Below are 13,266 nucleotides of genomic sequence, written 5' to 3'. Positions count from 1 at the left end.
GTAGGAGCGGTCCTATCTGTAGCATGTTCAGAAGAACAATGCTGGGTAAATAGGACATTACTGTTGCCTTCATTATCTTGGTCTGATGATGGCTGCAGACTGTTTGACTTTTGTGTAGCTTAAAGTGCTCTGAAACTGGATGCCCTCAACCCAGAACCATCGTCAAGACAAGAATACAAGATGTGGGCTTGGGGGGACGGGGTTTTCTTTACAGCCAGATACTTAAAATCAAATTTGGCCAAATGCTGAAGTGCCTGGAAACAAAACTTCTTGACTGGACAGTGGAATTTCTCTTTCCAACAGTGCTTAGATGCATATGTAGACATGGACAGGAAGTCTTACTGCCTTTGAGCTAAAGGTAACTTCTCTCTCTCTCCTCTTTTCTCCTGATCCTCTCTCTCTCCATTTATCCTTATGCCTGTCTTTATACTTGATGTTTGGCTCCCTCTGCTGTAGAGGGAGAATATTGCCCCTGGAACAGAGAGCTCCAGCAAAACCACTGGCTTCAGCATAACTCAAATGAAGAGGATACGGGTACATTTAAAGGTACCCATTTTGCCCCTGCCCATCCTCCCCCCATCCTTCCCTGCCCAGAAATTGCCCTGAAGAGCAGGTCCCACATGAAAAGACATTTTTAATGTAGTTGCATAGACTGGCCCTGGCCCATGCCTGACCACCCTGCTCCCTGCCCCTGGCAGAAGGACTCCATGGCAGCCTCAGGATCATGTCATAGGGCATGTGTGGAAAAAACATGGGTTGGAAAAGAATTCCAGAAATGACCCTGTAGAAACCTGACCATACCAATTCTACACCCTAATCCCGTTTCCCATCAAATTCAAGATGGACATTCTTTCCTGACTATTTTTTCCCTTGGAACAGCAAGCCTTATGACAAAAATGTATATATTTGGGTCAGTTGAGCACCTCTTGAAGGTGACACAAAATGTCTTCTGCCACCACCAGATGTGCTTGAGCACTTCACACTAAAGTGTTTCCACTTTCCTATTTTAAAAAAAAATTAGTGTTCATAGTATGTTGAACTTTTAAAGACTTCAGGGATGTAATTGGCAACAGAAAGTAGTGTTAACAGTGAGAAATGTCTTCCCTTTTCTGCTTAAAAAAGGATGGGATCCAGCATTTTTCCTTCCTACCGGCCTGCCTCTTCTACTTCCTAGCATATCGTAGGCCATCAGAAGACATATCAGCTCATGTCTTACTAGGATGGTTACCTGAAGGAAAACAACTTAGAAACAGACTGAGGGTCCATAGAGAAAAACAGTCAAGAGTTGATCAAAGACACAAACTCCTTTGTAATCAAGTGTTTGCATTCACTTACTTTCCAAGCCTTGAGCACTTGCAAACCAGAGTGAAGCCACAAGGACTGAAACCATAACCAGGTCAGCCAGTTGGATTGTGAGGGGAAGCAGTGAGGCATGGTTGCCAGTGTCAATGGGTGCAGTCTTCTACCTAGTGCATAAAAGTCCTTTCAGTCTGATGGTACCTGCTCTCATTGAACCTTCCCCAACATCCCACCTTAGTTATTTACTGTCCCTCATATTTTAACTCAGCGATGTGGCATGATATTCACACTAATCCTGGGGAGCCCATGCAGTGGCACGCTACATGGACATGCTTTTGCTATTGCCTGCAAACTCTTGTGGTGCCTTGAACCAGGACCTTTGGTGGCAAAGGTCACCAAAATTGGTTTCAAGGAAGAAATTTGACTCCAGAGAAAGTAAATGAAAATTTGTCTTAATCACTTCATTTCCTTCCACTCATGAGTTATCAAAGCTTCAGCTGTTTATGAGGCACCTCCCCATTTTTTCCAAGCCTCCCTTCACAGTGATGCCCCTTTCCTTGCTAAATTGTGCAGCATGCAACGTGGGACAGGGGTATAAAAGGAGAGTTTCTCACTGCATCATCAGCCTTGACTGTACTAAAAAGAGCAAATAATGCCAACATATGTGTTGGCAGGTTTGTTGCAAAGCGGCATACCTTCATCCCACCCATTGGTTGGCCTTCTAAAACACAAGAGTAAGATGTTAAATTTGCCTCATGACTTGGTAATGGTGTAAGTGCTTTGCTTCAGGAGGATCTTATTGGGAGTCACAGGGCTGCTACTTAATACAGATATTCTGATATTCTGTGGTAAGGCATTGCAGCTAAGAATATGGAGACCTTCTTTTGAAAGTTGGTCTCTTCAAAGTCCCCGGTTTGTTTCTAAGTAGGTAAAATAAGAGAGAAATTAGTACACCAAACTGGCATCCCAGATAAAGGAAATATCAGAAGGAAATAAATATAACTTCACTGTGGCATTGCTTAGATTGGCCAACACTAAACAACGTTGAACTTTCAAATCTTGAAAATTACCAAATCCAGTTGGGTGAATTGTGGGAGAGTTTGTGTGCTTATCTGCATATTTCCAAATCTCACTTCTGTATGCTATCTTAACAAATATTGTAATTTTTCTTTTCTTCCTGTTTCCCTTCTCATGATGGTTTGTCTTTGTGCTTCCTTCCCTGAGTTTTGCTTTCCCTTTCCTTAAATTCTCCCACCCTGTCCTTGCTATGCCAGCGGGAAATCTGAAGCTACAGCAGATTGTAAATCTAGTCGATCCCCTGGAGATCCAGGCAGATGTACACTGGACACACATTCGTGAAAAAGAGGAGGAGGATAAAATGGTGTCTACCTCCAAGTCCTCCAGTTCCAGAGGTAATTGCACCTAGGTCTAAGATTCTTTGTGTACTGTCTGAATGCTTCTGAACAACTTCCTTGTGTAGAGGACTTCCTCCTTTGGGGAAGACTCATCAGATCACTTTTTAAAGCAAGGCCAACAAAACATTTTACTTTCCTAATGTTAGATATGGTGTTTGCCTTGGATTCTTTTCCGGGGTATATAAAGTTTTTCAAGGATTTATGGTCTTTTGATCCTGGACTTTTTAATGCAAAACAACAGATAAGCTTTACTCTTAAAAGTCAGAAGTTGATTTTTTTTTCCTGTGATCACTGTAGGTTGGGTTAGCCAACCTTTCAACAGATTGTGAATTCTGCTGGCATTTTATCGATGGAATATGTGTATGTGTGTGTATGTATATACATATATATATACATATATATATATGCACACACATATATATGAATACGTATAGGTGTATTTATACACATACACACACACATTTACATGTCTATGTATGCAAGTTTGTGGGCAGCTAGGTGGCACAGTGGATAGTGCATCCCAGGACCTAGAGTCAGAAAAAACTGAATTCAGATCTGGATTCTGATACTTACTGGCTGTGTGACACTGGGCAAGTCACTTAACCCTGTTTGCCTCAGTTTCCTCATCTACAAAATGAGCTGGAGAAAGAAATGGTAAACCACTCTAATATCTTTGCCAAGAAAATCCCAAATGGGGTCATGAAGAGTCAGACATGACTGAAAATCCCTAAACAACAACAAAAATTCAGGTTTGTACATGCTCAAGGACACATATTACAGAGTTTTGTAGAGAAGAGGAATTAGGCCAAAAGGTTTCTGGAAATAACTACAATTTTCATAGGATGAAAATATATATATATATATGTGTGTGTGTGTGTGTGTGTGTATATATATATGTATATATATATATATATACATATATATATATATAATTTCTAGTAATCCCACTTCTCCAAGTTGTTCTTAAGGAAACTGTAAAAGAAAAAAAATGAAGGTTGTTGAGGATTTCAGTATCTGTCCTCTCATCAGTTCCCTCTCCAATCTAGTATGTATTTTAAAGATACACCTTTTTACATCACCAGAATTTTTTCCAGTATTCCTCTCTCTCCCCAGAGAGCTATGCCATATAGCAAATATTATCTTTAAGATACCGCGAGGAAAAGGAAGAGAAAAGAAATCAACACAACTAATCAATGTACTGGGAAAAAAATATGAAAATATATGTCGGGTACCACAGCCATGGATCTCCCACCTCTGCAAAGGAATGGGTTAGGGTTATATATCTCTTTTTGGGGGCCATGCTTGTGTCATTCATTTTAGTGACTGCCCTTTCCATTTACCATGTTGTAGTCATTGTACGTAGTGTTTTCTTGCCTTTACTTACTTTACTTTGCATCAGTTCATGTAGATTGTTCCATGGTTCTCTGTATTCATCATATTCATCATTTCTAAAGCACAATAGTAATTCATGTTTGTCAGGTCAAAAAACATTTATTATGCGCTAGTTTTTAGTCATTCCTCAATCGTTGGATATCCTACTTTGTTTCCAATTCTTTGCTACCATGAAAAATATTGCTATATATTTTGATACATATAGGGACTTGGTTTTTTCAATAAATTCCTTGTGGTATAAGTCTAATAGTGGATTCTCTGGATCAAAGGTTATGGACATTTTTAATCACTTTAATTTGCATGATTCCACATTTCTTTCCAGAATAGGTATGCTGATTCATAGCTTCACCAGCAATGCACCATCTTCTCATAAGCCCTTCAGTATTGACTATGCCTATCTTTTTTTGTCATCTTTCCCAATTTGCTAGATATGAAGTGATGTATTTGTCTAGTATTACCAATTAGGAGCATCTTTTCCTATGATTATTAATAATTTGCAGTCCTTCTTTTGAGAACTGTTTCTTCATATCCTTTAATCACTTGTCTATTGGAAAGACTTTTTGTTTTTATTGTTTTTTATTATTTATTTGTGTGTACAGATGTATATGTATCTATTTCTGTATACACACACACACACACACATACATACACATATATGTCATTAGTTTTCTGTTTATCTTGGATACCAAATCCTTATCTGAGACATTTGACAGTTTTTTCCCATTCTTTTGCTTTCCTTTTTATGCTAGGTTGATTAATTTTGTTTGTGCAGAAGTTTTTCAGTTTCACGTAATCAAAATTATTTATCTTATCTTGTGCATTTGCTTTTAATCCTTATTTGGTGAAAAGTATGTCTCCTACCCTTAGCTGTTGCTTTTCAATTTTCCCAGTAATTTTATCAAATAGGGAGTTCTTTCCTTAGTAGTTTATGGTTTTTGTTTTGTTAAACACAGATTATCAATTTTTGTTGTTTCTGATTTTCCCTTTCTTAGTCTAGTCTATCAATCTACTTACTATTTTTTTAACCAATATCAAATGATTTTGATGATAGCCACTCAATAATAACAGTTTGAGGTCCAGAAGTTTAGCACAACTTTAGCCTGGATCCATAGTATCAATCAACAAGAATTTGTTATTTACTATATTCCAGGTACGGTGGGTACAAAGAAAAAATGAATAGTTCCTAAACCTCAGGGAACTTACATTCTAATAGGAAAGAAGACATCTTTGAATCAGAATATACAAGATAAATACAAAATATATGGAAGGTAATCTTAGAAAGGGTAGGCCTGGCAGCTGTGGGGACACATAAAGTCCTCCTGGAGGAGATGGCTCTTGAGCTGTCTGAAAAAAAACCAAGGATTCTAGAGGTTGAGAGAAAGAGCTTTCTAGGCAAGAGGGAGTAACTAATGCAGAGGCCAAAAGGGAAAGAGAATATCCCATGCAAGGAATCCAAGTAGGCCAGCACAGCTGGATTGTAGAGTTCATGAGACAAGTAGAATATTAGAAGATTGGAAAGGTAGAAGGTTTAGGTTTTGAAGAGCCTTAAATGGCAAAGAAAGGACTTTATATTTTTTTCCTGGTGATAGGAGGGAGCCACTGGAGTTTATGGATCAGGGGTGTGGAATGTTCTGACTTGCACTTTAGGAAAATCACTGGCAGCTATGTGGACAGTTGGATTAGAGGAAGACTTGAGTCAGAGAGACCAGTTAGAAGACTTGCAATAGTTCGGGTTAGGAGGGCCTGAATTAGGATGGTCACTGTACAAGTGGAGGGAAAAAGGCATATATAAGAGATGCCATAGAAAATAAATTACAAGATTCAGTATCTTGTTGCATATGTGGTACCTGCAAGAGGATAAGAACCCAGGGTGAAGCCATTGTGAACCTGCATGACTGGAACGATCAGCAGTGCCTTAAAAACAAGAAGGAAATTTGGAAGAAGGTAGGAAAGATAGAATTCAGTTTGGGCTATGTTTAGTTTGAGAAGCCTACAAGACATCCACTTCAAGGTATCTAACAGACAACTGGAGATGAAAGACTGGACTTCAGAAGAGAATAAATAGATCTGTGGAGGGATAATAATTAAACCCATGGAAGTTGATGAGATCATCAACTGAGAAAGTAAAGAGAGAAAAGAGAAGAAAAAGTAAAGAGAGCCTTAGGGGACTCCCTCAGTTACAAAAACCCAGAGAGGAGATGATATCCTGAAAGAGAAGGTGGTCAGTAGTATCAAAAGCTCCAGAGAAGGAGTGAGGGGGGAAGGGCATAAGCATTTATATGGTGCCTACCATGTTCCAGGCACTGGGCTAAGCACTTTTTACAAATATTATCTCATTTGATCCTCACAGCAACCCTGGGAGGTAGGTGGGCTATTATTACCTTCATTTTACAATTGAGAAAACTGAGGCACACAGAGTTAAGTAACTTACTGAGGGTCACACAGCTAGTAAGCATCTGAGGTCAAATTTAAACTTAGTCATTCTTGACTCCAGACCCGGCGCCACCTCCTGCCAAAGAGATACATGAGGATCTCCTAATGGAGCAATTAAACGTTGGTAACCTGGTAGAATGCAGTTTCAGTTGAATGATAAAGTCAGATTTCAAGAGATTTAAAAGAGAATGATAGGAGAAAGTGGAGGCATCTATTAAAAACTTCAAGTTTAGTTGAGAATAGGAGGAGAGATGGCAGGATCTATTGAGGGTTTTTTAGGGATAGGAATAAATAGTAGGAGAGGAACCTGAAGACAGGGAGATATTGAAGATTAGAGAGAAAGCAGGGATGATGGTGAGGGCAGTCTACTGGAGAAGGTGGGAGAGGGTGGGATTTGCCTGGGCACTTTCTTCCCTTTTACCCATCCCCACAATAGTATACTGAAGTACACATGATAAAGCATTGCTGTGCAAGATGTCTGAGTCATGAGTCAAGTCTGCCAAGCTTTTGTGCTACGTGTGCTACAGGAATCTTCTCTGTAAGGTCCTGAGGAGATTCAGGTTTTCATTAGGCTATCAGGGGGCTCCGCCAAACAACTGAAGTGGTTTGTAATTGGTTCTGAGTCCGGCAATGAACGTTTGCCAGAAGCTAGAAGCTACCGCATTTGGTGCACGTGTGTGCGCGCGCGCATGTGCATGTGCGTGTGTATACATGTGTATGTTTGGAACATGAGTTATTATTATATTTCTTTGCCTTGTCTTATCTGATATATGGGGGGAGGGAATTTTTGAAAGGTTTTCTCAGTCCCTTCTCAAATGCCTTTCTCAAGACCCACCTACCCATCCCACCACACCCTCCCACCAAAGCCTTGAATCGTTAAAACCCAACCTTTGAGAATGGAGTCTTTTTGGCTTTTTCTCCATATGGACCTTTGCTAGCTGTTCTCCTGCCTTTCACCACATGTCATGCACGTGACCCTGAGTGTCTGAAATGTGCTAGCCCAGGGGAGCTTCTGCTCCTGTTCTCAACCTTCTGATCCATTCCACGGTTCACTTTTGTTCTTGGTTCCTTGGAATCACCTTATTCCTCAGTATTAGAAGTGCATACCGGTATGTAACGTTGCATTTACCATTTGTTTTAAATTCAGCGCCTGACCTTCCTTCCATACGCCACGCAGCAGTGCAGGCCTGGCTGGAGACGGTCTCTGGAGGTAGTCTGGTGATGTTTCTTCTATACCAAATCACAATAACCGCTCCTTAAGCTCAGCAATTCAGCTGGTATCTTAACAGAATTCTGGCCCTGTTGCTCCTGCATGCTCAGAATAGGGTGGGGTGGAGGGAGGGAGTATGCATTGCATGCCTTGCTGAGTCAGCCATTCTTGCATGATTCAGATATTCATCTTAACCCTTGCAGGGCAGAGCCCAAGAAAAGTGGTGTGGTAAGTAGGATATAGGTCAAACAGTCGGCTATGGGGATTTGAGTTAGTGCCAGGACAGTGAGGAAATGTATTTTTAGTACTGGGGTTTCAACTAAAATCTGTAGAACAGCTAAGATATAAGAGCAAAGGAACTTGGAAGAATTCCACAAACCGTTGAGGACTCCCAAAAGAGAAAACAGGAAGAAACGGAGTTTTTTATGGAATGGAATTATAGCTATAAGACTGAAAAAGAGCAGGGATGGTGTATATTGTTTAACTGAAGCCAGAGAAAGTGAGGCACCTAAATAACAGCTATGACTAGAAATATCAGCTTGTTTTACAGGCTACGAGCTGTTGTTTCATTTTAGTATGAGGTTGAGGAGGTCAGCTGTCCTTCCTAGATTAAGGGCTCTGACGGGATAAAGGGTAGCAGAATTTATATTTCCTACTACCTTCATGACCTGTCCTCTCCCATCTTTCTTACTGGCAGTAGAGGAAAAAAAGTTAGGAGTTCAAGTTGTTCAGAGCAATAAATCAAGAGAAGAATTTTTATCTGCTCTCTAGTTCAGATATAAAGAATATTGTTGCTTATGTATATAAGCCACTAGCCATTTGCATCTCTAAATGATTTGGCAAGGCTGAAGTCTCAGAATACATGACTAGAGATCAGGGATTTCTGGCTTTCACTATATGTAGCTCATTGATTGATGTGGCAGCTTCTGGCACCTTGCTCTCCATCCTAACCCCAATTCAGCCCTCCACCCCCTTTGCCCAAGCTTTATCTTCAACATTAGCTGCTGTTGCAATGTTATGTACCATTTGTTTATTCATTTTTGACACATTTGACCGAATTGTTTCCTCAAAGGTATCCTCAGGAGATTTTAATGTCTTCTTCCTCCTAACATTGTAAGAGAAACTTCCATATTGCAAATTATAAATAGTAAAATTCAATCAAGGACCAGGAGACAAGCCCAATCATCCAGTAAACTAGATTTTGCCTGATTGGGAAAGCTTATCCAGTGATCTCCTATGCTCTCCAGTCTGTTTTTCAGCAGCAACGGTGGTATTATTTTTCCTAGTTCATAAGCATTTCTTTAGAGCAATGGGCTCATGGCCAATGTTGCTGACTTAGCTGCTTGATGTAAAAGGGCCAAGTTCTGTTTCCTTTCTGATCTTTTACTTCTCCAGTCTGGTAAGACTAGACCAGGGACAGTTGGCCACATCCCTTGAAAATCAAGTTGGGCTTCTATGGCTCCATAGCATTCCTCAATTTGGTAGCTTTTAGGGAACCATGGATTCTCCACCCCACTGAAACAGCTAAAATGATTGAAAAAGAGGCCACATCCTAGATTCTGGAGCAAAAATAAGATTACTTAACCTCTGTAGAAACAAAACACTGAAATAGTGAAATCTATCTGAACATAAATCCTATGTCAAAATAGTTGCCTGAGAAATTCCCTTCCCTACCCCAAATTTGTAGTTTTTATGAGGAGTTCCTGTCCCCCTGTAATTATGACTTTTAAGGTCTACTTCCTGGCCTTTAAAAGAATTAATCTTCCTGAAAAGGCTACATGTCAGTAAAATCAGTGAGATGTTTCCTTGCCTGTCTGAAATATCCCAACAATAAATACCCCATTCGTTGTTACTTCTGCCTTTGAAAGAAACTGACTGTGAGAATGGCACTTGAAATGGGATCGAAAGTAGAATGAAGCAAAGAATAAGGCCATGTTGTTTTGTCAGATAGTTGGTTTTGTTTTGTTCTGTTTTACAAGAGAACAAGAAAAATTGAAAAATAAGTAATTTAACCATTGGCAACACTTTCAGATATACCTGATTTTTGAAAGACAGGAATACATGGTCAATCAGACATTTATTCAGTACTTCCGACAAGCTGGACTCTGGAGAAACAAAGATAAAAATGAGACAGCCTCCTACCTCTAGGAGCTTACATTTGAATGGGGAAGACAGTATGTACCAATACAGGTATATAAGGAAGAGACCTTGGTGAGGGGTCTGGGGAAGGCATTTAAAACCTCATGCAAAAGGGGAGAATTTAATTGAGTCTTGAAGGGAACCAAGGATTCCACAGTGATGACAAGGATGGGAGTGTGTTTATTCCAGGTATGAGGGACAGCCAGCCAGTGGGAGAAAAGAGTGTCATATTTGAGGAATGTGCAGAAGACCAATTTGGCTGGACCATAGAGTATCCAGAAGAGAGTAGTATGTAATAAGATTTTTAAATGTTGTGAAGAGTTTTGAATCCAAAACAGAAGACTTTGTAGAGGTGATGGGAAACCACAGGAATTTATTGAGTAGGAGGATGACATAGTCAGAAGTTTGAAGGATGGATTTAACATCAGCCCAAGTAGACCCAGAAGTATCTTTAAACTGAAAAACTACTGTTTCTACATAAAATAGATATGCTTGTCTCACATGCCCAACTCCTTTTCTCCTTTTGTATTCCTAAAGCTAATTTTGAATTGCACTTTGTATAATTGAGAGGAGCTGCAAAGATGCACATTTTATGGCAGAGTTCCTGCTGCACTCATACCAGGTTCCCACAGGGAGTTTAGAGATACAAATACATTAGGCAGTAGTGTATAGAAAGATGCCATCTTGTTGGAACTCGACTTTCAGAAACCAGATTGTATTCTTGTCTTTCTTTCCTACAGGACCCCTAGAAAATCTAATCAAATTGAGTATTTCCTAATCCTTGTGTCACTCTGTCATGGACTTTGATCCACCAACTGTTTAATTAATGACAATAAGCCCCATCCTGGAAATGAAAATGACTTTGAATTCTTTGACTGTTGTCAGATGATACAAAGAGGGGAAAAAATGACCATCATTCTTGTTCCTTTCTACTTCTGCAGGAGTGGTAGAGGAGAAGCGCAGAAGGTGCTCATCAGTTTTTTAGATTATTTGTAAAGATTAATTGTACTCTGAGAGATCTTTGTTCAGTAATCATTGAATCATCAATTCAGCCAGAATACAAAATATATTTGCAGCTTAAAGGAAAGAATGAATGGCTAACAGTTTTTCCTTAGGCAGACAGGATTTTATTTCATCATGCCCCCAAAGGCTATAAGAAAGATCTTTTCATTAGACCTTCATCTTCTAGAGGGGAGACAGAGCAAATTATAAGAACTTGAATAAAATCTTCTAAACCACTTAAATTCAATTGAACAAACATTTACTGCATGAGACAAGGAGCTCCCATTCTGCCAGAGAGGTGTGATGTACCCAGAAAAGTATATGACAAGGAAAATTAAGAGAGAGAGCACTAATCATGGTGGTAGGTTGGTGGAGTGAGGCAGCAGGGCAAGGGCAGGGTTCTAAGAAGGTATCACAAAGGAAGCAACCCATGAAATTGAGGCTTGAAGGAAAAAATGAAAAATCAGAAGTGAGGTGCTAGGCATAGGAGACAACTTGTGTGAAGAAATAGAGGCAAGAAATAAAGTTGTCCAGTTGACTTGAACATTGAGTTTGTAAAGCGGGATAATATGAAAGTTAGATTAGAATAGAAAGTAAGAGCCAGCTTGTAAAGAAACTTAAATGTCAGGAGTCTGCATTTTATCCTAAAAATAGGCAAAGAAAGAACCACTGAAGGGTTTTGTTGGGTTGTTGTTTTTTTTTTTTCAGGAGAACGATATATATCTTGGGAAAATTATTTTGGTCCTTGTGTGGAGGATGGATTGGAAAGGAAAGAGACTGGAGACAAAGAAGCCCAGTTAGCAGACTTTTATGGTCTTCTGGAGGAGAGGCATTGGGAACTAGAATTAGGATGGTAGCTATGTAATTGGAGAGAATAGTGCATAGGAATGCTAGGGATTCTTTGATACTTGGTCACTTCATAGGAAGTTAGGCACAAGCAGGAATGTGAAAAAGCATTTAGGAGAATATAGTTTAAGGAATGAAAGAAGCTAAAAATCTGTAGACTTAGAAACCTCATACCTATATGTCATAAATAGCTTCAAGCAGAGAGAAAGTGCTAGATGTAGAGAATACCAGACATTGTCACCAAAAAATACCTATAATTTTCTGTCTTAACAGAAAATTACTAGTTGGTGTTGTGGAAATTATTTCAGAAATAATCAAGTGTCCGTGTGTAGTCAGCTCATCAGCTAGTTAGAGTGAAGTTAAAAGTCAGTATCAGATTAAAAGAAAGAGTAATATGACAGTTACAGCCTAATTACATGTGATATCATTAACCAAAACAAAAAAATGGGTTGTGAAAAAAGGCAAGGATGTGTTTTCATCACTCCATGACAGTGGTACTGTCACATGGGGACTTTAGTCACCCCATGAGGAAGGAGAAATAACAATGAGGTCCAAGTCTGTTGTACCAAAGTGTACACTGATGACCTCTGTGCTGGAGGTGACCTGATCTCAACAGGTTCCATTTTACAGGATCTCTCATGAAAAGGATGATGGCAAAAGGAAAAGAAAAAATAACAAATACTATTGCTTCCTCCCCACCATTATCAAGGACATCAATAATTCCCATCCTGTATACCTGCCTTCTAATCTTTAGAAGTCTGTTTTGTTTGTTTCCTTGATGCCTTTCAGTCCTTAACCACAATTAATCCCTAACATATTCATACACAGAGAACTGTCTCCTGTAACAGAGAAAAACAGATAAATAATACCAACACAGCAATCTTGTCTGTCAGCATATGTAGCATTCAGCATCCATAATGCTCCTTCCTCTTTGCCAGGGCAGCTAGGTGGTGCAGTGGATAGAGTACCAGTGCAGGAGTCAGGAGGACATGAGTTCAAATCTCTCCTCAGGCACTTGACACTCACTAGCTGTGTGACCTTGGGCAAGTCACTTAACCCCAATTGCCTCATCCTGGGTCATCTCCAGTCATCCTGAGGAATATCTGGTCACTGGATTCAGACAGCTCTGGAGGAGAAGTGAGGCTGGTGACCTGCACAGCCCTCCCTCACTCAAAGTCAAGTGCAAGTCATGTCATCATTTCTCTGATGGCATGGTCTTCTTCGGCAACGAAGGACGAACACACACACCCAAAAAATATCCTCTTTGCCAAGACGAAAGAAAGGATTTTATCATCTGTCCTCTAGAACCTCTATTGGTTATCGCATTTACTCAGAATGCATTTGCCTTTTTTTCATTGACATTATTGTGACCATTGTGTATGTTATTCAGGAAAACTCAGCCATGTTTTGTTCACTGTGTATCATAAAAATCTTCCCATGTTCTTCTGAATTCCCAATAATTGTTATTTCTTACATTCCATTATATTAATGTACCACGTTTCATTCAGTTTTTCCCCATTGTTCATTGTT

The 13,266-nt window shown here is 39.7% G+C and overlaps 1 protein-coding gene across 15 annotated transcripts in view; it reads left to right on the top strand.

Moving 5' to 3' along the window:
• Window positions 1-13,266, top strand: part of MICAL3 (microtubule associated monooxygenase, calponin and LIM domain containing 3) — a 241,424-nt gene that overhangs the window by 175,610 nt on the left and 52,548 nt on the right. For 13 of the 15 annotated variants that reach the window (XM_072654153.1, XM_072654164.1, XM_072654160.1 and 10 more), the window contains 3 exons: window positions 457-546; window positions 2,574-2,711; window positions 7,687-7,749. In XM_072654153.1, the coding sequence (XP_072510254.1) occupies window positions 457-546; window positions 2,574-2,711; window positions 7,687-7,749 (291 nt within the window). The remainder of the gene's footprint in view (window positions 1-456; window positions 547-2,573; window positions 2,712-7,686; window positions 7,750-13,266) is intronic. The other 2 variants (XM_072654166.1, XM_072654163.1) reach the window with 2 other exon arrangements.

The sequence above is a fragment of the Notamacropus eugenii genome, chromosome 3 (assembly GCF_028372415.1).
Source record: "Notamacropus eugenii isolate mMacEug1 chromosome 3, mMacEug1.pri_v2, whole genome shotgun sequence".
NCBI classification, from domain to species: Eukaryota; Metazoa; Chordata; class Mammalia; order Diprotodontia; family Macropodidae; genus Notamacropus; species Notamacropus eugenii.
Note: the sequence above shows the minus strand (reverse complement) of the source record. Positions and strands in the feature narration are given on the sequence as shown.